We start from the raw sequence: 25576 nt of genomic DNA on the forward strand, positions 1-25576 counted from the left end.
TTTTTGCAAAATTTGATTGAAATTGGCCAAGTGGTTCTGGAGAAGTTGAAAATGTCAAAAGTTTACAGATTGACAGACAGACGGGCAAACGACGGACAACAGGTAATCAGAAATGCTCACTTGAGCTTTCAGCTCAGGTCAGCTAAAATCATTGAATCTTTGAGAGTTTGTATCACTCTTTCGATTGATTGATTGATTGAATATTGTTTAACTTCCCTCTCGAGAATATTTCCCTCACATGTAGACGTCACCACTGTCGGTGAAGGGCTGCAAAATTAGGCCTATGCTCGGCGCTTATGGCCATTGAGCAGGGAGGGATCTTTATCGTACCACACATGCTGTGACATGGGACCTCGGTTTTTGCGGTCTCATCCGAAGGACCGCCCCCATTCAGTCGCCTCTTACAACAAGCAAGGGGGTACTGAGGACCTATTCTAACCTGGATCCCTACTCTTTCGAAGATGAAAGCATACTTCATGAAAGGTGTTTTAACGAACCATTATAGAAACGTTTGGTGTAATGAGGTACCTTAAATGTTTTTAAGATGGGAAGTCTAAATACGATCCTTCATATTTATGTAAATTTATATTCACATATCCCATGTGTTTGCCTTAGATCATCGTCAGAAACCCACGGTTGGTTACGCTTCGTTCGTAGGAATGAATGGACCTACGGGTGATGGAGAGAGGAACGAAGCGTAATCAACTGTGGGTTTCCGACGATGGCCTTAGATATCTTTACCAATTGTAACAATGACATTTCCATATGAATGTGCTGCAGTTAACGAAGTATGGCGGTGTGATGAGTTACAGTTCATATCCTCCTGTATTTTCAAAACTGAAATCCGTTCCTTCTATATTTTTTCAAGGAATTTGCCGATAAACAATATTTAGTGGCATCTTTTAAGGACATTCAGATCATAGAACAATATATTTGAAGAATTTTGATAAGGAATATATCTAAAACATTTATGAAACACTAGATGTATATCCCAAACTTTGATCTTCATGATTGATTTGACCTTTAACATGCGACATTCATTTTACTACCGTAAAACACGCTTACAACGAACACGCTTTTAACAAATTCACGTCTTTTGTGAAGTAAAACTGATATTTAAAACTAACATATTTATGGGTAGACTAGAAAATCATTCCGTCCAGGTGGAATGAATAATTTGAATGATTTCACGCGCATGAATCCAGGATAAATCCTTAGTTAAAATCAGTTTCCATAGCCTAATCACCAAAATTCACCCGATAAGATATCTTATTTTGTTTGATTAATATAAATACAATTCGTTTCCTCGGTTTCAAGGCTCTGACCTTGAGTTCCTTTATTTAACCTTGAGTTCCTTGTTTAGCCATAGCGAGGATTCCCAGGATTGCGATTGTTGTTTGACCTTCAATACTTCCTAATTATGTTAGAACATCATAAGAAATCATTACAATTATGAAATTTTATAGCTCTCTCTCTCTCTCTTCTCTCTCTCTCTCTCTCTCTCTCTCTCTCTCTCTCTCTCTCTCTCTCTCTCTCTCTCAATTTTAAAATAAAAAAGGGGGGATGATAATAAGGAAAAAATGTATTGACCTTGAAGACTAGTATTTTATTAATATATCATCTTAAGACCTCTAAACTATGGTAAAACATTATTCTAAATCAACATAAATTCGGATTCGCATAGCTCTTTATGTTGGGATATCAGAATTTCTAGAATGCGGCTTCAATTTGTCTGACCTTGAAAAATATATTACCTTGAAAAATAAAAATATTATTGAATCTTTTTCCTTAGACTTCTCTCCCATTCACCTATTCGATTGTTGATTTTAATGCTAGATCAGTGTCCTTTGATTGACTTTGTTTGTTGTTTAACCGTGTTCTTCTGGCAATCATTATTTTTCGCTGTTCACCATATCCGAATCATCAATGGTACGGACTACCTAATATTGTTTTGAACTTAATCACTCCATATCATTATCTTCCCACCATTTTATTCCATAATCACATTGTTTTGTAAGATTTCCCTCTAAATTTTTCTGATTTCTGTAATTTTTCAAGAATAATTTTATTTTCATCCCGACCCGACCATGGTACAAACTCTCTAAACCATAGTCAGTAAACACGCTTTACAACGTAACCACCACCATTTTTATCACTCAGTACAATAGTGTATCACTCTTCTCACCAATGTAGTTTATCGATACTTGTTTTTGTGTGTTATTTGTTTATGTAATTTATGTCTCTTGATAAAGACGCGGGTTGCGTCGAAAATTTGAGTTTTAAATAACCAACAGTGTCGTGGCCTTTTCAGTGCTTTTATAAATTTCTTTACTGGCCTTGTATCTTCTCAGATCCGACACTTTAAGAAAGCAGGGTGTTGTTGGGTTTTTGTGCTTTTATATATATATATATATATATATATATATATATATATATATATTCCCATTGAGAAAGAAATTAAAAAAATTCTACTGAATATAACGAAGTTTCATTATAACGAAATGTTTTTCGCTGGCTCTGGGAGTTCGCTATATTCATGTTTTACTGTACATACGAAATACTGGTGTTGAATAGTCAGAAAAATAAGAATAGGGTCAATATGAGAGAAAGACATGCAAATAATTCCCCGAACACAATTATTGAGAACTTTTAAAAACTTGCTTTCTTCAGGGCCAGTCCCAGGAGTATCAAGGATACAAGTCCCCCTATGCTGCCCCCAATCACCACGCCGAGATCAATTTTGCTGGACTCGAAAGCAGTGTGTTTTGATATAATCTTCAAAATTGTCTGAAAAAAGTAGCCTTCAAATTCGTTATGAACATGAATATTGCTTCTAGGAAATGTACATTATAATTACAGATACAAGACACATGCTTAAGCCGTTACCTCTCCGTTTATCGTTTGTAACCGTCCCTCAAATGTCGAGTTGTTGGACAATAGAAGTCTGCCGGAAGTGATGTAATTTACAACACGCACTCGCTAGATACAAGATATGAAGCAATACTGTGTACTAGTGAGAACAAGATTTTAAATAATTATACAGCTAGTTTATCTATATCATATATCCTCTAGAATAATTATACAGGTAGGTTATCAATATCATATATCCTCTGGATTGCGATAACTTCTCTTACAGTTTACCTCTTTTACAATATAGAAAATGTAATCGAACTTGAATAAAACTGCAGATCTAATTAATCCAGCAGTAGTAATGACACAAATAACAGGGGGATATAACAAGAGGCCGATGGGCCACACCGCTCACCCGAGTCACATTGGCCCTGCCGTTGTTCTTTTAAAATATATTTAATCAATCTTTATTCCCATGATAATTTTTACATGTATGAAGGTGACTATTTCTAAACAGGTAGAAATGTATGAAGGTGATTATTTCTAAACAGGTAGATGTGTGAAGGTGAATATTTCTGAACAGGTAGAAATGTGTGATGGTGAATATTTCTGAACAGGGAGAAATGTCTGATGGTGACTATTTCTAAAACAGGTAGAAATGTGTGATGGTGACTATTTCTAAACAGGTAGAAATGTATGAAGGTGACTCTTCTAAACAGGTGGAAATGTATGAAGGTGACTATTTCTAAACAGGTAGAAATGTGTGAAGGTGAATACCTGTTTAGAAATATTCACCTTCACACATTTCTACCTGTTTAGAAAACGTCACCATCACACATTTTTCCCTGTTTAGAAATATTCACCATTACAATTTTCCAAAGCTAGGATCACAACATAACTGAAAATTAATTCACATAACTCAGAGATGCCTAAACACTAATATGATTAACATTACCCTGCTGTTCAGGATAAGACCAAGATCACAAGTTTATAGATCATGGTATGATATCTTACTATAAGAAATATTCAAAATATGAAAGCTCGATCTTAAATAGTTCAGGAGATATTGAATAGGTCAACATTTTTATTAAAATTAGATCAAACTTCCAGGTCAAACATCAAACCACAACAAGGTCTTGTCATAAAGAATATATACACAAAATATGGAAGCTTTACCTGAAAATAGTTCAGGAGATATTGATTAGGTAAGATTTTTAAGAAAATGGGCAAAGGTCAAAAGATCAAATACAATTGCATCACAACGTTTTGTCAAAATTTAAGAATCTATATACAACATCTGAAAACCCTACCTTGAATGGTTATAAAGATATTGAAGAGGTTACCTTTTTCAAAGCAGGTCATATTCCAAGGTCAAAGGTCATAGTATGAAATGAAAGGTCTTGCCATAAGAAACCTATATAAAAATATGAAAAATCTACCTTAAATAGTTCAAGAGATCTTGAATAGGTCAGATATTTACAAAGCAGTTCCAATTTCAAGGTCAAACTTCATGAAAAATAAAATCTTCCGATAAAGAATCTATATACAAAATATGAAATCCCTTGCGTAAATAGTTCAAGATATATTTTCAAAGATTTTTCCTATATGTCATCATATGACACTTTGATCCCATATTGTGGCCTCACCCTACTCCTGGGTACTATGTATTGCACGAACTTGGATTTACTCTATGTCAGGAAGCCTTCGTGTAAAGTTCCATTTTTCTGGCCCTGTTTTATTTAAAAGATGATTTTTAGATTTTTCCTACATAATTGTGGCCTCACTCTACCTTTGAGGTCCATGAGTTTTACAGGTGTGAATTTGCACTATATACAAGGAAGCTATCATGTAAATTTGAACTTTCCTGGCCCAGTGGTTCTCGAGAGGAAGATTTTCTCTACATATTTGTATGTAAAACTTTGATACCCTATTGTAGCCCCACCCTATGCTTGGGAGCCATGATTTCTAGCTAACTTGAATCTGCGCTATGTGAAAAAGCTGCCATGTTAATTTGAAATTTCCTGGCCTGGTGGTTCTTGAGAAAAATATTCTAAATGACCTGATTTTGCATTTTCGTGATTACCTTCTCTTTGAAAGGGGCGGGACCCTTTCTTTGAACAAACTCGAATACCCTTCATCCATGGATGATTTGTACCAAGTTTGATTGAATTTGGCCTAGCTGTTCTGAAGACGATGAAAATGTGAAAAATTTATGGACAGAAGGACGGATGGACAAGACGACAGGCAAAAGGTGATCAGAATAGCTCGCTTGAGCTTTCAGCTGAGGTGAGCTAAAAACCGTATACAGTTACTATGGTCTCAGTAACTAAAGATTACATCTAGGAAATCCAATATATTCGTTGTGATATTTATATGAAGGACCACGACATCCGAACCTTCCTTCATTAGCTTTCGTAATGTACATTCTAGTACACGACAATCAACCGCTGGTTCGGAACAATTCTGGAATGGAAGAAAATAGCATATGGAATGTGATATCACTATTGTATGTTGATCTTGATGACCGGATATGGTTTATCAGCAGTGTTAGAGTTCCTCACAATATCTAAGATGTCATCATCATCAACTGATGGGGTTAATAGATCGGGTCTCGTTGAAGGCGCTTTTAACTTGCATATATCTTTGTTGTAGTTAATATCCTATAACACAGAGAAACAGAATATCACAACAATGAATAAAATCAACGCAGAGATTGAAATGTATACATTTCATTGACAATTTGATTTTTACTATAGTACTTAGTTATTGACCGAGGTGATACTTATCAATGTCAATATGCCAATTTATCGATAATATCAACCAAGGACAACGAAAATATGACACTTAGACGCACATTCAATAGCTGGACACCATCATAGGCCCATGGTACACTTATCTGTAGAAGTAATCCATCCACGGCACTGGGCCCGCTGTTGTACACATTGAACGTCTCTTTGTGAAGTAATGCTTTGGAGGTACTGTTGAGTTCTTTTTGGTCTTCTCTAGGTTCGCTGTAGTGATGACAAATTGAAAATGAAATTATTGTTCAATTATTGCCTTGAATATAAACAGTCATCTTTACATGAAAACCTAAGATCATCTGGCAAGAAAAAGGAAGCTTCAGTAGCATGATCACGTGACAGTAAAATGTATAGATTTACAACCATTTTAGGGAGAAGTTTACTATCATTATCAAGAGGATTTCCAGTTGTAAGGATACATTTATAATCATTATGAAGGCAAAATTACAATTATTATCAAAGGACATTCATATGATTGGGATAATCTTATGGGCTCCCTAACATTCCATTCAACCCCACTTGTTAAGTACTTTATAGCATGCTTCTATATTACAGGGATATAGAATGAAACTGATTTTAATTGGCTATTTATACCCCCATTGTACTAGCCTGGTATTTTTCCATATACCCTGTAATGGTACTAAGCATACATTCATTCCGAAAAAAGCTGTTGTTGTGTTACGTGTTTTATTTTAGAATATATATTAGCAAGAAACGGCTGTATTTCGACATATATTTATTTACATGATTTGTTCATTTTTGGGTTTCTCGATTATTCAATCATTTCCGAATACAATGTGATGATTTTTGTTGTCCTATCACAGGCGGCGATTACATGAATAGCGTTAAAACAAGGGTACCCTACGCCATTTCCTGATTCAAATCAGTAGCGTGTGTGCACACCCCTGATTTCATTCGCTGCTCTTACTCTCCTTAACATTGACCCCATGAAGGTGTTTTTCTTCTTTGAGGGATATTAATCCACTCCTGAATAAGGGCCTGCGTGAGTTTAATGACGCTATATGGGACATTGACGCGCTTCCTAACTTTCCTGTTCGCCTCGTCCCACAAATGCTCGATTGAGGACAAATACGGACTGTGTGGTGGCCAATCAAGAAATGGGATGTAATTTCAAGCCAGAAAGTGACGATAAACGCTAGCAACATGGGGTCTCGTGTTGTCCTGCTGTCACGTAAGGTTATGTTGATGGATAAGAGGAAGGACGTGTGTTCTCAAGACCTGATTCCGATATGCTACTGCTGTAAGATTGCCATGGATAACCGTGAGAGGTGTTTTTCTCGCCTTGAGATATCCCTGCCCATACCACAACATGCATTCCCCCGAATCTGTCCCCTTCCGTTACGCAAGCGACATAATATCGCTCACCACGGCGTCGATAGAAACATTGTCGTCCATTTCACCTGTTAAGAGTGAAGTGAGATTCGTCAGTGAACAACACGTGTCTCCAATGGACCAAACGAAACCAATTAAGCGCATGTGCAAGCAGCCACTGCACTCGACATTGGCGTCGCCTCTGTGTAAGTAGCGGATCAACATTGGGGCGCCATGGCCTTAAATGAAACTCCCACAACCGATTCCTAACCGTTCTTGGAGACATTGGCCGACCATGATTGCCGACAACTTGGCGTGTCGTCTCCGTTGCCGTCTGAAATAGGTTACGGAGGTACCTCTATCTTGACGTCGCGACGCAACGCGCGGGAGTGCGTTCCTGGAACGGTCACCCAATTTTCCTGTGGCTCTACAATCGCTTCGAAAAGAAATGTTGTGCAGCTGACCTGAGCTGTTGCAATGTTCGATTTGCAATGATTTACCAGCATATATGGTGGAAGAGTACCCCGGATGCACGCTTTCTTGAGAAAAAATGCACTGAAAGCATGCAGCGTTGAGTGGGGGTGATGGTCGCCTGAATTTTAACGAAAAACAATTTCTTACTGCACGGACGTAGCTCAGTGTCAAATATAATCAAATTTCGTCCATGTGTCTAAAAGTTATATCACAAAAACTGAATTTGCGTTTCTTTTTTCCGCTAATATATATAATATCTATCAGTGGTTTTCAACGCAATGATAAAACCATTTGTTTTCGGAATAAAACTGACTATACCCGTAAGACCTTCATGAATACATAAATGGATGGCTTTTTTAAATTCATCTTACTGAATCAAATAAATACATACCCACCCACCGTCACCACAGACCTCCTTTCTATACGAACTTGTGAAATATCGGATCTGTTCGTAATACTCTGACCCCTTGGAACATAACGAACTCCAATACGAATGTCCACAAAACCTCTTGCACCATCATATTGTGAATTTATTCTGAAATCGATACTGATATTGACAAGCTGGTGTTGGAAGAAGGGTCTTTCGGTTACATCACACAAAACAGTAGTTAGATTGCTGTCATTGCACGAAACTTGTTTTGTATCTTGAAAAATAACAAATCCTGAGAATTCTATTTCTGGATCTTTCGATATTTCAATGACGGTGTTGACTGCCGGGTCCCCGTGGTTTCTAACAATGATACCCATTCGAAAAGTTTCATACTCCCCACTGTCATCGTTAACAGGAGATGAAATACTCCCTGCAAAGTGTGGTTGACAATGCTCCATTCTTCCACAAGTTGTCTTGAAGGTCACCTAAATGATAAACCATGAAAGCGATTAACGAGTTTTAGCGAGCGAAGCGACGCGACGAGTTCGCTCCAATGATTACACATATAAGTCACGTGATATGCTCTTCATCAGCTGAAAAAAGATGAGTATTATCAATAATGCTTCTGGAAAAATGTAGCCGTCACTGCGGTATACTTCATTGACAATTCCGTAATTAAAACTAGTGGGTATTGTTTTTTTTACAAAAAATCCAGATGTCTCCCTTTCAAAGTTTGATTGTCTAATAACCGGGGCAACAATAATGAGTGCAAGCGTCTTAATGTCTGCTTTCTAAGGAATGGGTCAAGGTAAAAAAAAAAATGGTAAAGTACATCTGTCTTAAATCTGCCTTCCACGTTGTAAGTTTGAAAACCTAATGTCAAAGGGTTCTCAGGTTATGGTCTGGACTATACTTTGATGCAAAAGAGTGACCTTGACAATGTAAGTAGGTCAAGGTAAAAAATGTTGGTGATGTGCACCCCCCTCAATATTGCCTTTCCATATTGCAAGTTTGCAGCCTTGATGTCAAACAAATCTTAGTTATGAAATCATTAAGTTTTTTTTAAAACATGACATTGAATGAAGAAATGGGTCAAGGTCAAAAATGTTGGTACAGTACATCTTGTCTTAATGTCTGCTTTCTAAGTTGTAAGTTTGAAATGCTAATGTCAAAGGGTTCTCAGGTTATAGTCTTGACTATACTTTGATGTAAAAGAGTGACCTTGAATGAAGAAATGAGTCAAGGTCAAAGATTTTGGTACAGCATATTTTGTCTTAATATCTGCTTTCTAAGTTGTAAGTTTGAAATCCTAATGTCAAATAGTTCTCAGGTTATAGTCTTGATGTAAAAGAGTGACCTTGACACTGTAAGTGGATGAAGGTCAAACATGTTTGTGGTGTGCACCCCTCTTCCATATAACCTCTCCATATTCCAATTCTAAAGTTTTAATGTCAAACGTTTGTCAAGTCAGCTTTTGGCCTGGACTATATTTTGACATAAAAAAATGACCTTGACTTTATAAATGGGTCAAGGTTTAAAATTTTCGTGGAATTCCCCCTTTCCTCATTCCCCCTTCTCATATTCTAAGTTTGAAGTCTTAATGTCAAAGCGTTCTAAAGTTATGGTCAATTCATGTTTTTCTTAATTTGACCTTGAATGAGGAAAGGGGTCAAGGTCAAAAAATTTTGTGCACTCTTCCATATCATCTCTCCATATTTCAAGTTTGAAGTTTTAATGTCAAACGGTTGTCAAGTCAGCGTTTGGTCTGGACTATATTTTGACATAAACAATTGACCTTGACTTGATAAATGAGTCAAGGTAAAAAATTTTGGTGGAATTCCCCCTTTCCTCATTCCCCCTTCTCATATTCTAAGTTTGAAGTCTTAATGTCAAAGTCTTAATGTCTTAATGTTAAAGTTATGGTCTCTTTATGTTTTTTTTTAAATTTGACTTTGAATGAAGAAAGGGGTCAAGGTCAAAATTTTTGATGCAGTGCACCTTGTATCTATGTCTTCTTTCCACGTTCCAAGTTTGAAATCGTAATTCAAAGGGTTCTCAGCTATTGGTCTGGACTATATGTTGACGTAAAAGATTGACCTTGACTTTATAAGTGGGTCAAGGTCAAAAGTTTTGGGGGCGGACACCCCTCCTCCATACCATCTCCTTATGTTCCAAGTTTGAAGTCTTAAAGTCAAAGGGTTCTCTAGTTAGGGCCCGGACAAAATTTGGTTGAAGATGAAGAAAAATGACAAAAACAATATGTCTCCCCTTTGAAGGGGAGACATAATAATTAGATTGTTTAGAAAGTACCATAAACGTTTTAAATTCCAGACAAGCTTTCTCATAGCTTCAAACGTTTTGTTTTTGATTGGTTTGAGAGAAAAAGAAAAAACATTGCAGCTAATATGACGTCACAATGTAACTGTTTACATTCATCTAGTTATATTAAGAGGCGGATAAAATGTCTATAAGTCGTTTTGCAATATGTCAATGGGCTTCGTTCAACGGTCATACCGTACAACATATTACGGATAAGTTAAACTCACGAATGATATAAATATAATTATTAGTATATCGAGTCGATATTCTAGTTCATGTAAGTATATTGTTTTGATGCAAGGTGAAGATAATGAACAGTGATCAATCTCATAACTCCTACAAGCAATACAAAATAGATAGTTAGGCAAACACGGACCCCTGGACAACACCAGAGGTGGGATATACTTCTTTCTTTCGGAAATCATTATATTTAACTTCATGGTGCGCGTTCAATCTTATGTTAGAGCTAGCGGAATCTTGACTATCGTGTTTGATTACCTTAACTGATAACTGACCATGCTTACTCATTTCCTATAAGAAGACTATGAAATAGTTGTCTACTAGCCCAGCAAAACGTTCTGTTGGTGTGATCATTACAGAATATAATAGAATCTTATTCAATCTGATCTGTTAAAAGTAGGTAAAGACTGAAACACCAATAAAAGTAAAGATCACCATGAAATCGTCTGACATCTTTAACTCAAGGCTCTAAACACAAAAGGCTTTAACACAATAAGACCCCCCCCCAATCGATCCCGATAAGTAACACAGTTCTACATTTAGTACTACACCAGTTACATTTAGTACTACATGTTACATTTAGTACTACACCTGTTATGTCTAGTGCTACACCTGGTACATTTAGTACAACACCTGGTACTATCAAATTCCTATATAAAACATTTAAACGGCCCCATGGGTCATGGTTTGAAATCCTTGATTAGTGTTTATAAGGAAAGCAGTCACATAAGGTTAATTTGACTTTACCGGTACATTGTATTTGAGCAGATCTATAAATGATTCATCGTTTTGCCATTATTTTTTTTAACCATCGATCTCCCTTCAGACGAAGGACCCTTCATTTACCCTTTGCCCAGTGACGTTCTGTCACCAGTTCTGTGGTCAGCTTGGTTGAATTAAGTGAAGTGTTTCTGAGACGGAAGTCAAAAATTAAATGAACAAGTGAATATAACGAACAGTGATCAATCCCGTAAATCCTTTAAAAGATACAAATTTGAGAGAAGGGTAAACACAGAACCCGTGACACAGCAGAGGTGAGAGCATGTGCCCAAGAGGAGTAAGCATACCCTGATGACCGGGTTCACACCCACCTTGAACCCTATACCTTGTTCAGGTAAACAGAGTAATCCGTAGCCAAAATCAGTATGTAAATAACAGCCTAACACATTAGGCAGCACATAATTACGAATTTATATCCATAAGCTGTTCAATTTGTAGTAAGGGTAGTATCCTCGCTCTCTCTCTCTCTCTCTCTCTCTCTCTCTCTCTCTCTCTCTCTCTCTCTGTCTCTCTCTCTCTCTCACAGGTATGCAAAAACTGATTGAGCCCTCGTTGATTAGGAGCCGAATTCTTCGGGGGGTAATTCCAGTACCTAATCTTTAGAGTGCAGACTTGTGTCCAAAAGTGATGTTTTTCATATTCCAACGTTCCGCTTCAAAGTTTTCAGATATATGATAAGAAAACCTCAATCGGGCATTGTTTTCCAATTTTCAAACATTTTTCACTGTAAAAAACAATTTTGCACTAAATACAATTTAGAAGTCAAACCATTTAGTAATTTTTCCGGAACATTACGCGCGTTTTCTTAAAATAAGAAGAGATGGACGCCGACAGAGCGTATATGCTGACAGAAACTGGCTACAGTTTTATCATTACTGGTCAGTGTGGTGGCCTGTGGTGATGGTTTGAGACTGGCTACAGTTTTATCATTACTGGACAGTGCGGTGGCCTGTGGTGATAGTTTGAGACTGGCCACAGTTTTATCATTACTGGTCAGTGTGGTGACCTGTGGTGATAGTTTGTATTTGAAAGTTAGATCATGATAACTGTCATAGAATTTGTGAAATGCTGCCTTTAAACAAGACTGTTGAAACTCCTTTAACATCAATTCACTTATCAGTAACTTGCATCGAATCAAAATTGATCATACGCGAATCAAGATATCATGTATCAAATCAGACACCAAATACAGGTGTTGATGAAATATTGCTACATAAATATGGGACATTAAAGATGAAAAAGCTGAATTAAGACATCTCATTTGTAATCATTGATTGATTTTACATTGTTTATCATCCCGTTTGAGAATTTTTCACTCATATGGAGACGTCACCCTTTTCGATGAAGGCTGAAAAATGTAGGCCTATGCTTGGAGCAAGGAGGGATCTTTATTGTGCCACACCTACTGTGACATGGGACGTCGGTTTTTGCGGGATCGTCCGAAGGACTGCCCCATTAAGTTGTCTCTTCCGAAAAGCAAGGGGCACTGCGGACCTATTCAAACCCGGATCCCCACGGGATTGTAATAAAGTTCTGTTGTTAGTTTGCCTTTGAGTATGTGAAACGTTCATAGACCGACAACACACCATGTGGTTAAACTTCAATAAGAAACACTCATTTTTAAATCTTAAAAGCTCTCAGCTCAGGTAAACTAAAAACTGAATACGTACGTTGTTTTGATGGGAGGTCACAGATTCCTTTCTCAAAATAGGCAAGACCTCCAAATCCGACGATTTTCCACTGAGAGACAAATTGACCATAAATACTATAGGTTCGTTGATAGAGTTGAAAAAGGGTATGCCAGCCTCCTGTAAAATACATTTCAAATTGTCACTGAACAGAATATAAAACCTTTACAAGAAATTGTTGGATTTAAATCTAAATACAATAAAACACGGTTCCAGCGAACACGTTTAAAATCAATTCAGACGTATATTGAAGTGATTCAATTCACTGTAGTATTACATGCTATACACCTTATTGTGAACTTACTGAATATAACGAAACACATTTATAACGAATCAAAATTGTTCATCTCCAACACCACGCTATTTCACCACACAATGATAAGTCTCTATCTCTCTCACAAACAATGATACGTCTATATCTCTTTCATTTGTGTGTACCTCAACGTGTATTTCCAAATCCGTACATGAAGAACTGCTTTTGTTTACACGAAAATCTGTAACGTCAAGTCTGTTCTTATCCCCATCAATTAGTATACGTGGTTTCGTCATCATTGTGTCGCCCACGAGAGAAAAATTGATATCTGTTTAAAAATGATGTGAATGTCTGGTGTACAAGGGCACGAGATTTGGAAGAAAAACGAAAAAGGATTTGAACAACTTTGGCTTTATATATCTTTATTTTGATCTGTATATTAAGGTTTAGATACAGATAGCAACCACTCAGGAAATTCTTACCAATACGGAAAATTTCTATATATTCCTAAGTACAAGTATAAATCATATTATGGGGTCACCCAATACGTTTGGTTTACAACTTGAAAAGCTTTTATTAATCAAATATGTCATCACATGTAAACGTGTCGCTTCTTTTATTTTCGCCATTTTTGCAAATTTATAATTGTGTAGATTGACATCTACTTACCAATTTCAGTAAAAATAAAGATAAAGCAAATTCAGACAGTAAGGAAGTGTGTTTTTTTTTCTAATGGGTGATCTCTAGATTGAAGCTAGCAGCCACTAACCAGCAATCAACAAACCCGTAGATACTAGCCGCCACTAACCAGTAGTCAACAAGCCCGTAGATACTAGCCGCCACTAACCCTCAGTCAACAAACCCGTAGATACTAGCCGCCACTAACCCTCAGTCAACAAACCCGTAGATACTAGCCGCCACTAACCCTCAGTCAACAAACCCGTAGATACTAGCCGCCACTAACCCGCAGTCAACAAGCCCATAGATACTAGACGCCACTAACCCTCAGTCAACAAGCCTGTGGATACCAGCCGCCACTAACCCTCAGTCAACAAACCCGTAGATACTAGCCGCCACTAACCCTCAGTCAACAAGCCCGTAGATACTAGCCGCCACTAACCCTCAGTCAACAAGCCCGTAGATACTAGCCGCCACTAACCAGCAATCAACAAGCCTGTAGATACTAGACGCCACTAACCAGTAGTCAACAAGTCTGTAGATACTAGCCGCCACTAACCCTCAGTCAACAAACCCGTAGATACTAGACACCACTAACCCTCATTCAACAAACCCGTAGATTCTAGCCGCCACTAACCAGTAGTCAACAAGTCTGTAGATACTAGCCGCCACTAACCCTCAGTCAACAAACCCATAGATACCAGCCACCACTAATCCTCAGTCAACAAGCCTGTAGATACTAGCCGCCACTAACCCTCATTCAACAAGCCTGTAGATACCAGCCGCCACTAACCCTCAGTCAACAAACCCGTAGATACTAGCCGCCAGTAACCCTCAGTCAACAAACCCGTAGATACTAGACGCCACTAACCAGCAATCAACAAGCCTGTAGATACTAGCCGCCACTAACCAGTAGTCAACAAGTCTGTAGATACTAACCGCCACTAACCAGTAGTCAACAAGTCTGTAGATACTAGCCGCCACTAACCATTAGTCAACAAGTCTGTAGATACTAGCCGCCACTAACCCTCAGTCAACAAACCCGTAGATACTAGCCGCCACTAACCCTCAGTCAACAAACCCGTAGATACTAGCCGCCACTAACCAGTAGTCAACAAGCCTGTAGATACTAGCCGCCACTAATCAGTAGTCAACAAGCCTGTAGATACTAGACGCCACTAACCCTCAGTCAACAAACCCGTAGATACCAGCCGCCACTAACCCTCAGTCAACAAGCCTGTAGATACTAGCCGCCACTAACCCTCAGTCAACAAACCCGTAGATACTAGCCGCCACTAACCCTCAGTCAACAAGTCTGTAGATACTAGCCGCCACTTACACTCAGTCAACAAGCCCGTAGATACTAGCCGCCACTAACCCTCAGTCAACAAACCCGTAGATACTAGCCGCCAGTAAGGAAACCATCAGTATACTGACAATATCCAGAAGGAATACTCAGTATTCAACATTAGCAAATAATCGATCAACATCAATAATGAAATTGATCGGTTAATTAACAATTTGTTAATTTTTTCTAATTATTGAAGAACAGACGAAGAAAGTATATAGGGAAGGTAGTGGTGGCAGGTCGCCATGGGCATCATTTCTTGCCTTTAGCTTTGGGTTGTAGGGGCACTATACTTTTTAAGCCTCTATAATTATTAGATATGGAATGATCGTACATTGTATGACATAAAACTGATCAAGGGGTAGATAAACATGCAGACAAACCCACTAAGAGCACCGATACTCGTTTAGTGGACATAACAAAGATTAAGTTGCTACCAACCTTCATTTTGACCCTATGAGATGTACAATTAGGAACATTCAGATGTCGTCAATTACTGTAAATTCCTAATTATACGCGAGGATTTTATTATCGCGTCGTCATTCGCGAAAGATAATTCCTTGCTTTTAATTTTCTGTAAGAAGTCTTGATTAACAGACGACACGCGAATCCATGTTCACGCGATTTAACGTTTACGTGTCATTTCGCCATATTAAGTACCCACATAAAATAAGGAATCTACAGTGCTTCATAGGCTCCCTGAAACCTTTTGAGGGTTCTATATGATAGCCTGTATTGTTTTCTATCTTTTTATCATTTTTCTGTTATTAGATCACTTGGTTAGTAATGGAAAAGCGGCCTCATCCTCACTCAATGTTAGGGCGGTAAATAATAGTCGAAGGGGTCCCCTAACTTGCGTGGATACTCGTAATTGTTTAGTGGACTCTTCAAAGATTACATTATGACCATATTCAGTGTAAAATTAGGAACAATCAGGGGAGCAAATTTTCCTTACTGTCCCTTTTCTTGTCCTATAGGATCGTCTACATTTTATTTTGAAATATTTGTGTTAATTAGTTTAATTTCATTCGATCTCCCAAAATGATAAAAATCTGAAAAGTAGTTCCATCCTCGAGAGGCCCCAGGTGTTATACTTAAGAGTCCTAAAGTGATAACAGGAAATGGTAGCCAAAGGGGTTCTCTACCTTGCCTCGATATTTGTTTTGTGGACTCTTCAAAGATTACGTTGTTATTAACCTCCAACATGACCCTATGAAATGTATAATTACATGTAAAAAAAATTCAAGTGAATGACATTGCCCACATTTGTCAATTGGATCCTTTTTCGAGTTTTGTGGGTAGTCTGTATTGTTATTAATTTCTTGATCGGTATAGTTTTATTCGAGCACGCCACATTTGATAATTTCAGAGATCTGAAAGTGGACCCAACCTTGGGAGGCCCCAGGTGATACCCCTATAGCTCCAAACTGAAGGCGGGAAATGCTAGTCAGTCCTAGGGTCTCCTGCCTCCCCTCATACTCGTTTCGAAGACCCTTCAAAGATTAAGAAGCTAAAGTCCTCTATGTTTACAATTTCAGATGCAAAATTGTGGTTTGGAAATTAAACTATTCACGCGAGCTAGAATATTTAGTTAGTCATTAATAATCACAATTAACAATGTGTTAATTAATCAATTAATCTTGATCGATTATTTTCTCATTTTAAATATTCTGAGTACTTTTAGTACTTTGATTTTTTTCTACGGGCTAATTCTATGGGTTCAATTTGGTGATATTTGTTGCATACAGTACATGTATTAACATTTTCCAAAGAAGACACGTTTTTGAAATGAAAAACATACATGTACTTGACAAAACACCTCTTCCTGTTAGGTTAAAGCAAACTTGTATTTCCAGACACGGAAGATCATTCACTGCGGAACAGCCGAGTCCGGATGAATTTAATGGTATCGGGTTTTGTGTAAAGTGAATTGTTGGCTCAATAGATACAAGTGGTCGAGATCTTAAAACTACAGCCATTCCAGAACTGTAAGATCCAACAGCAAAATCTGTAAAATATATACGAAAATCATTAGAACATGGACAACATAATTTGAATGCAGAGCATCAAATCGGCCCCTAAAATTGTAATGCTTCTAAATTGTTTCCATGGAAACACGCCGATTGTGTTATGTCATCTTTTATTTAGAAATGTAGATAGAACAAACAATTTTAGATACTCTATTAAAACATAAATACTATCACTTGTGTGATTTTCAAAAATTATATTTGAGTGTAAGGAATATCATGTAAATACACTAATGCAATATGTAAGTTTAATGTGCATTATAGAATTATGAATTAAACACATTATTTGATGAAACAATGTATAATTGGCCGACCTTCCCTCAGAATGGAGTTCTATGTTGGATTCACTGATTGTAAAGAAACAAATTTTATAAGAAATATAAGGAATTATTAGAATGAATTAAAACCCTAACAACGATTTAATATTAATCTCAAAAATTCAGTTTTGACAGAACATTACAAAATATAATCCCCAAGAAAATTTCTGTCTTGCTTGTTTCATACCGATTGTTAAACAGTTCTTGGCAAACTAATTTTGATTAGGGATAATTCCGTTTACCTGATAAAAATATAGGACTCACGGCGGGTGTGACTGTTCAACAGGGGATGCTTACTCCTCCTAGGCACCTGAACCCACCTCTGGTATATCCAGGGGTCGGTGTTTGCCCAACTCTCTATTTTGTATTGCTTAAAGGAGTTATGAGATTGATCACCTTTCGTTACCTTCACCTTTCATTTGACAGTTATGACACAGGATTGTTTGTATAGCTTCAGACTCTCATCATATAAAATTAAATTATCAATAGTTCGTCAGTATAGATTTGATATCTAGTATTTAGAATATTGCTAATCTTCCTAAAGATCCCACCCCTGTATTCGTTGTCATCGATGTCTTCTTGCGACCGTGAGATGTAGAAACCAAAGCCCCGCAAGTCTACATGGATTGATCCTGCTAGGATTTTCTGCGAATATTGCCAGTTTTTCACACACGAAGTTGAACATCCGTTGAAGATGTAAACAGCACCCCTCATTTCATTCTCAAACGGAGCTCCAACAGCAAGGTCTAGTAATCGGAAAATAAAACCAGGTATACAAGCAAATTAGAGAAACAATATGAGGAAACGTTTTCTATATATATGTATATTCCTTTTTCAATGGTCTGATGTACAACTTCATACTTAGTTTGCATAGCTCATCATAACAACTTTTTTGCATGCATGAACTAAATTGCAGTCACTGTAACAGAGCGCTTTAGGAAGCTGTATTTTAAACAAACACATCGATTAGATAAAGGTTTCTATAGGAATAAGACTCGCCTGTCTTATTTGCATAGAACATAGATACCACGAAGAGGGTGGTAAAAGAGTAATGCAGAATTACGAAGGCGGTAAAATTAAGACGGTGGTAGAAGGAAGAGGATGGTAGAACTAAGAAGGTGATAGAATGAAAAGGATGGTAAAATTACGAGGGTGATAGAATGAAGAGAGTTGTGAAATTACGAGGGTGGTAGAATGATAAAATCTTGAGGGTGGTAGAACGAAGGGATGGTAAAATTACGAGGTTGGTAGAATGAAGGGATGGTAAAATTACGAGGGTGGTAGAACGAAGGGATGGTAAAATTACGAGGGTGGTAGAATAAAGGTGGAGCTGAATTAAGAGAAGGTAGAATGAAGAGATGTTATAATGAGGAAGCTACACACACTTTTACACGTAACAATGAGATTATCAAGTATCGAAAAAGTATTTTTTATTGAATGGCCCGCAAGTCTACATGTGAGAAGCATTTTGGAACATTACAAAAAAGGAGCACACAACTCTGCATTACACAACAGGATAAACATAAAAGGAGCACATAACTCTGTATTACACAACAGGATAAACATAAAAGGAGCACATAACTCTGTATTACACAACAGGACAAACATAAAAGGAGCACATAACTCTGTCTTACACAACAGGATAAACATAAAAGGAGCACATAACTCTGTATTACACAACAGGACAAACATAAAAGGAGCGCATAACTCTGCATTACACAACAGGATAAACATAAAAGGAGCACATAACTCTGCATTACACAACAGGACAAACATAAAAAGCAATAGCTAATGTACAAGCAGCATATAATAGTATGACTTCCATGATACAACTTCTTCAATAAATCAACCCCATTGCTAAAGCCCTTAGCACGCATGGTTTTCAAACGCTGTGAAATTTCCTTAAATTGATAAGATACAATATCACATTGATACTTATTTGATTTATTGAATAATGCTATACATTGATAATCATTACATTTATAGTAAAAGCCTTGACCTTCATTATTAGTACATTTATAACAAACGCCTTGACCTTCATAATTACATGTACTAGATTTATAGCAAACACCTTAACACTGATAATCACTACATTTATATAAACCCAATTGAAATTGAAAATCGCTGCATTTCTAAGAAACTACTTCACATTAATGAGAACTACATTTATAGAAAACTATCTGACATTGATAATCACTAAATATCTAGGAAACTACTTTACTTGTAATCATCACTATGTGCATAGAAAACTGCTTGAAATTAATGATCTCTATATTTATAGAAAAATATTTGACATTGTCTAGAAAAGTGCATGAAATTAATAATTACTATAAGTTTAGAAACTGCTTGACATTGTCTAGGAAACTGCTTGATATTAATGATCCATATATTTACAGAAAACTGCTTGGAATTAATAATCACTATATTTATAGAAAACTGCATGACATCGATAAGAACTATATCTATAGAAACTCATTTGGCATTCATAAGAACTATCATATTTAAAGGATTCTACTTGAGCTTGTTGAAATATTCTTGCGTGTAGATCCGACATACCTCTGTAATTGTCGTCATTAATGTCTCCGAGCGCAGCTAGAGCTGTTCCAAATCTGCTCAAGAATACATTATCCCCAGTGATAGGAATCCCATCGTCCCTGATTATCTTCGAGTCAAAAATAAATTATTCTTGATATTAGCATATTTTCCTAAATTGCGACAAAATTAATGTTAAGCATTGAGTTCCGGCGACTACCATGATAGGTGTATATATCATGTAGCTCTATGGTGCCGACGTTTGACCTCCAACTGAATGATATTGGTATGATATTGAGAGGCACTCATCAGATTGGACTAGTATGAGATCCCTATACCAATTCATTCCCTTGCGGTTCTTGAGAAGAGTTTTAAAAAAATATCTTATATATTCGAGTGAAAACTTTGATACAGGTATTTGGTAGTACATGAAAAGATCTGCATTAAATTCATGTATGAAAGGTGAAGATAACAAACAGTGATCAATGTCATAAGGAATATAAATTAAAGAGTTGGGCAAACACGGACCCCTGGATATACCAGAGATGCGATCAGGTGCCTAGGAGGAGTAAGCATCCCCTGTCGACCGGTCACACCCGCCGTGACATTGATCAGGTATACGGAGTAATCCGTCGTCAAAATCTAAGCTCCACAAATGGCCCAACAGTCGATATGAAACACGCGAGACAGCATTTGACCCAATGATAGGTTGTATTAGCAAACTAGATCGTTATAACGACCAAAGAATTTGCGAAATGCTGACTTTAAACGAAACTGTAGAAATCCCTGTAACATCAACTTGTTTGCCAGTAGCCTGTCTCGTTATAAAAACTGATAATACGCAGAACAAGCTCTTGCGCATCGTATCTTTTCACAAAATACATGACAATTCTCATACTGCCAATATTTGTTTAAACGAAGGAAATATTGTTAACATTTGGGCTTTCTATATTGGGTTCTCCCGAATTTACTGTATTTACTTAGAAATAATTTAATTCTTATTGTATCCTTGTTTCTGATTGGTCAAATTCCAATTGAGGAACGCAAGTTATTTTTGTATAACCTGGTTTGGTATGGGGACACACACCTTTGACAACCAGATGCCGGAACTATTTTTTTTTTCTCTCTCTAGATTTACATCGCAGCACTGTTTTCAGCCTTCTATGGAATAGAAAGTCAACGCGTACAATAAGATACTTCGGTTTGATACACATGTTGTTCTCTCGTTGTCAATATTAGCATCTACTTCATACTTGTACGCAAATCACTGTTGTAAAATATCTTTCTCTGTATGTATGGTCGAATAATAGATTAAAAAACAAAGAGATTATATTCAAATGAATGATTTGCCAAGTAAGCATTACCCTGTTCATTTTGAAAACATTTCTCACTCGGGAAAGGGGGGGGGGGGTTCATTGCTTGATATGTCTGTCTTTCAACAAAGCTAACAAAAATTCATACGTCAAATTTTATCACATGACGTCAGACACATTGACATGTGGATCGCGATTTGTCACTTGCTTACATATTTTCTTGTGTCGGATTTACTATTAGCGACAACGTTGCATACAAGGGTAAGTTTTCATGTAGTAGATGTTTTCACAGAGTTAAAAGCCGCAAATTATTGCATTTTCAGATATTTGAAAATTTATTTTGGGTAGGGCAAAACAATGCAATTTCCCGTATTTTCTCAATCTGTCCGAGATGAGCGACTTCAAAGTCGATCTCTATCTCTAAAGGGCAGCGAAATACGCATTGCATGCATAGTCTACACATATTTTCTATCATAACAAACTTCATCTTGGATACAATATTTCGATAAATAGGCTAAGCTCCGTAGAACTAAGATTAAAGATGGCGACCTTCACAGGCTTCGTCGTTGTTGCCAAGTGAATCATTGCGCGGCTCAGTTGACTTGTATTTTTCCGAGTTTATATACATTTTGATAAACGAAGGTTAGCATGTTTGTCTCTTGCATTGAATTATAAGGAATGACTTTAATTCTGGAGCAAATTATACGAGTATAACCTGGTTTGGGTCAGTTTACGCTTTTTTATAATCCGCTTCGCTTCGCGGATTATAAAGCGTAAACTGACCCAAACCAGGTTATACTCGTATAACTTGCCACAGAATTAAAGTCATTCCTTAATTATTTTACAGTTCCTAAAAGCATAACGCAGACATACCTCGTTGCTTCCAAGGAACACGTATACTCTCCCCACGTCGACCTCAATCGAGGATTGATCAGTCAAGTTTACATACTCCAAAGGAGCCCCGACAATAATATCATCCATACCATCAGCATTAACATCGGTAACACATAGAGACTGGGCAAATCCTCCGCCTGCCTGAAGTATATATAGAAATACCTCTCACATCAGCATTAACATCAGTAACACATAGAAGCTGGAACATGCCCCCTGTGTATATCACCATTAACAATAGTAACACATAGAAACTGGGCAGAACATCCCCCGGTCTGTATCAGCATTAACACCAGTAACACAAAGAAACTGGGCAAAATTTTCCCTGTTTATATCACCATTAACATTAATGACAAATAGAAACTGGGCAGAACACCCCCTGTTTATATCACCATTAACATTAATAACAAATAGAAACTGGGCAAAACATCCCCTGTCTATATCACCATTAACATTAGTAACACAGAGAAACTGTACTAAACATCTCCCTGTCTATATCACCATTAACATTAGTAACAAATAGAAACTGGGTAAAACAGCCCCTGTCTATATCACCATTAACATTAATAACAAATAGAAACTCGGCAGAACATCCCCTGTCTGTATCACAATTAACACCAGTAACACATAGAAACTGGACAGAACATCCTCTGCATATATCACCATTAGCATCAGTAACACAAAGAAACTGGGCAGACCATCCCCTGTCTGTATCACCATTAAAACCAATAACACAGAGAAACTGAGGTAAACATTTCCCTGTCTATATCACCATTAACATTAGTAACACAAACAAACTGGGCAGAACATCTCCTCTCTATATCACCATTATCATTAGTAACACAGAGAAACTGTACTAAACATCTCTGTCTATATCACCATTAACATTAGTAACACATAGAAACAGGGCAAAACATCCCCTGTCTATATCATCATTAACATCAGTAACACATAGAAACTGGGCAAAACATCCCCCTGTGTATATCATCATTAAAATCAGTAACAGAGAAACTGGGCAAAACATCCCCCTGCCTATATCACCATTAACATCAGTAACATTAGTAACACATAGAAACTGGCCAAAACATCCCCTGTCTATATCACCATTAACACCAGTAACACATAGAAACTGGGGGAAATCTTCCCTGTCTATATCACCATTAACATCAGTCACAAATAGAAACTGGACAAAGATCTCCCTGTCTATATCACCACTAACAACAGTAACACAGAGAAACTGGACAAAGATTTCCCTGTCTATATTACCATTAACATCAGTCACACATAGAAACTGGACAAAGATCTCCCTGTCTATATCACCATTAACAACAGTAACAAATAGAAACTCGGCAAAGATCTCCCTGTCTATACCACCACTAACAACAGTAACAGATAGAAACTCGGCAAAATCAATAATATACGGCCTCTTATACTAGTGTCAGTAGTACTAATGATGAACATAAAGCATTGTATACTAGTGTCAGTAGTACTAATGATGAACATAAAGCATTGTATACTAGTGTCCGTAGTACTAATGATGAACATAAAGCAATGTATACTAGTGTCCGTAGTACTAATGATGAACATAAAGCATTGTATACTAGTGTCAGTAGTACTAATGATGAACATAAAGCATTGTATACTAGTGTCAGTAGTACTAATGATGAACATAAAACATTGCATACTAGTGTCAGTAGTACTAATGATGAACATAAAGCATTGTATATTAGTGTCAGTAGTACTAATGATGAACATAAAGCATTGTATACTAGTGTCAGTAGTACTAATGATGAACATAAGGCATTGTATACTAGTGTCAGTAGTACTAATGTTGAATAGCAGGTATGGTCTCATATACTAGTGTCATCAGTACTAATGATAATATCAGGTCTTATCTTACCTGTAAACCAGGTATTTGCTTTTTGGATTGCAGCTGTGATTTTGTATTAAGAACAACCTCCACCTGTAAATGATACGATGATGCATTTATCGTCGTTTGATTGTGGAAGAATTACAATATCCTGTGCAAATATGAATTCATGAAACAAATCATTGCATGCATATGTACGTGCTAAATGATACGCAATTACCAGTCCTATGACGCCATTTTTGTTAGCGAAGCCAGGTTTTCCGACAACGTACATTTTCGTTCCCTCAGCATCTATTGTGTCTAATGAGTAACCTTTAAAAGAATATACTAGTACAGTATATGCTGGTATTTCTCAATATTACAGGACGGGGTATTTGGGATAAACTTTTAATTCGTCAAATGGAAATAAATTTAGATCACGTGATAACATGATAACATGGGAGAGAAATTTATTTCATCCTTTTCGAATAAAATATAATGTTCTACCAGAAATTCCAAAAGATTTGAGAACCAAGATGTAAGGGAATTTACGCTACAATGAAAACAGAGTATATGATACACATATAGATATATAAGGGTGTGTGGAGAGGTGATTCTATGTATTATTCTTCATGTCTTCCTATTTCTGACATTTTTTGTCTCTCATCTCCTCTCTTCCCCATTTTCTCTCCTTTTACTCCATCTCCGCCCCCTTGTCACTCTTCCCTCTGTCCATCTCACCCGTCCTCCATCTTTCGCTCTCTCCATCCCCGCCCCTTCTCCATCCTTCTTTCTCTCCATCTCCACCCCTTGTCAACCCTTTAATATCTCCATACCCGCCCCTCGTCAACCCTTTCATATCTCCATATCCACCCCTTCTCCACCCTTCTATCTTTTCATCTCGATCCCTCGTCAACCCTTTCATATCTCAATATCCACCCCTCCTCCACCCTTCCCTTTTTCCATCTCCGCCCCTGCTCCAACCTTTCCTCTGTCTATTCCCGTCCCTCCTCCACAATTCCCTCTCTCCATTTCCACCTTTCTCCACCCTTCAATATCTCCATCTCAGACCCTTTTCTACCCTTCCCACTCTTTATCTCCGCCTCTCGTCAACAATTCTATATCTCCATATCCGCCCCTACACCATCCTTCTATCTGTCCATATCCACCCCATCTCCACCCTTCCATCTTTCCATATCCATCCACCCACCACCTTTCCTTCTTTCCATCTCCGCCCCTTCTCCATCCTTTCCTCTGCCCATATTCGTCCGTCCTCCACCATTCCCTCTTTCCATTTCCGCCCCTCCTCGACCTTCCCTCTGTCCATCTCCGCCCCTCCTCCATCTTTTCATATATCCTTCTCCATCTCTCTCTACATCTCTCCTCTGCACATTCATCTCCCTCTCCATTCCTCTTATACCATATGCTCTTTTTACTCTCCATCTTTGTTCATCATTCACCATTTTCCTCCCTCCAGTCTTCCCCAGTCCCTCTTTCATTGCCCTTTCCCCTCC

General features: G+C 37.5%; 1 protein-coding gene across 1 annotated transcript in view; it reads right to left on the reverse strand.

Moving 5' to 3' along the window:
• Positions 1-2649: 2649 nt before the first annotated feature.
• LOC125665797 (integrin alpha-2-like) overlaps positions 2650-25576 on the reverse strand; it is a 54459-nt gene continuing 31532 nt past the window's right edge. The window contains exons 7-20 of the mRNA XM_056150924.1: positions 24304-24395; positions 24114-24176; positions 22196-22357; positions 20034-20139; positions 18029-18223; positions 16935-17141; positions 13293-13435; positions 12837-12974; positions 7849-8312; positions 5705-5861; positions 5412-5510; positions 5188-5313; positions 2887-2979; positions 2650-2787 (exon numbers count right to left, since the gene is read on the reverse strand). Of these exons, the coding sequence (XP_056006899.1) occupies positions 2650-2787; positions 2887-2979; positions 5188-5313; positions 5412-5510; positions 5705-5861; positions 7849-8312; positions 12837-12974; positions 13293-13435; positions 16935-17141; positions 18029-18223; positions 20034-20139; positions 22196-22357; positions 24114-24176; positions 24304-24395 (2183 nt within the window). The remainder of the gene's footprint in view (positions 2788-2886; positions 2980-5187; positions 5314-5411; positions 5511-5704; positions 5862-7848; positions 8313-12836; positions 12975-13292; positions 13436-16934; positions 17142-18028; positions 18224-20033; positions 20140-22195; positions 22358-24113; positions 24177-24303; positions 24396-25576) is intronic.

Source organism: Ostrea edulis, chromosome 10 (assembly GCF_947568905.1).
Source record: "Ostrea edulis chromosome 10, xbOstEdul1.1, whole genome shotgun sequence".
Lineage (NCBI taxonomy): Eukaryota > Metazoa > Mollusca > Bivalvia > Ostreida > Ostreidae > Ostrea > Ostrea edulis.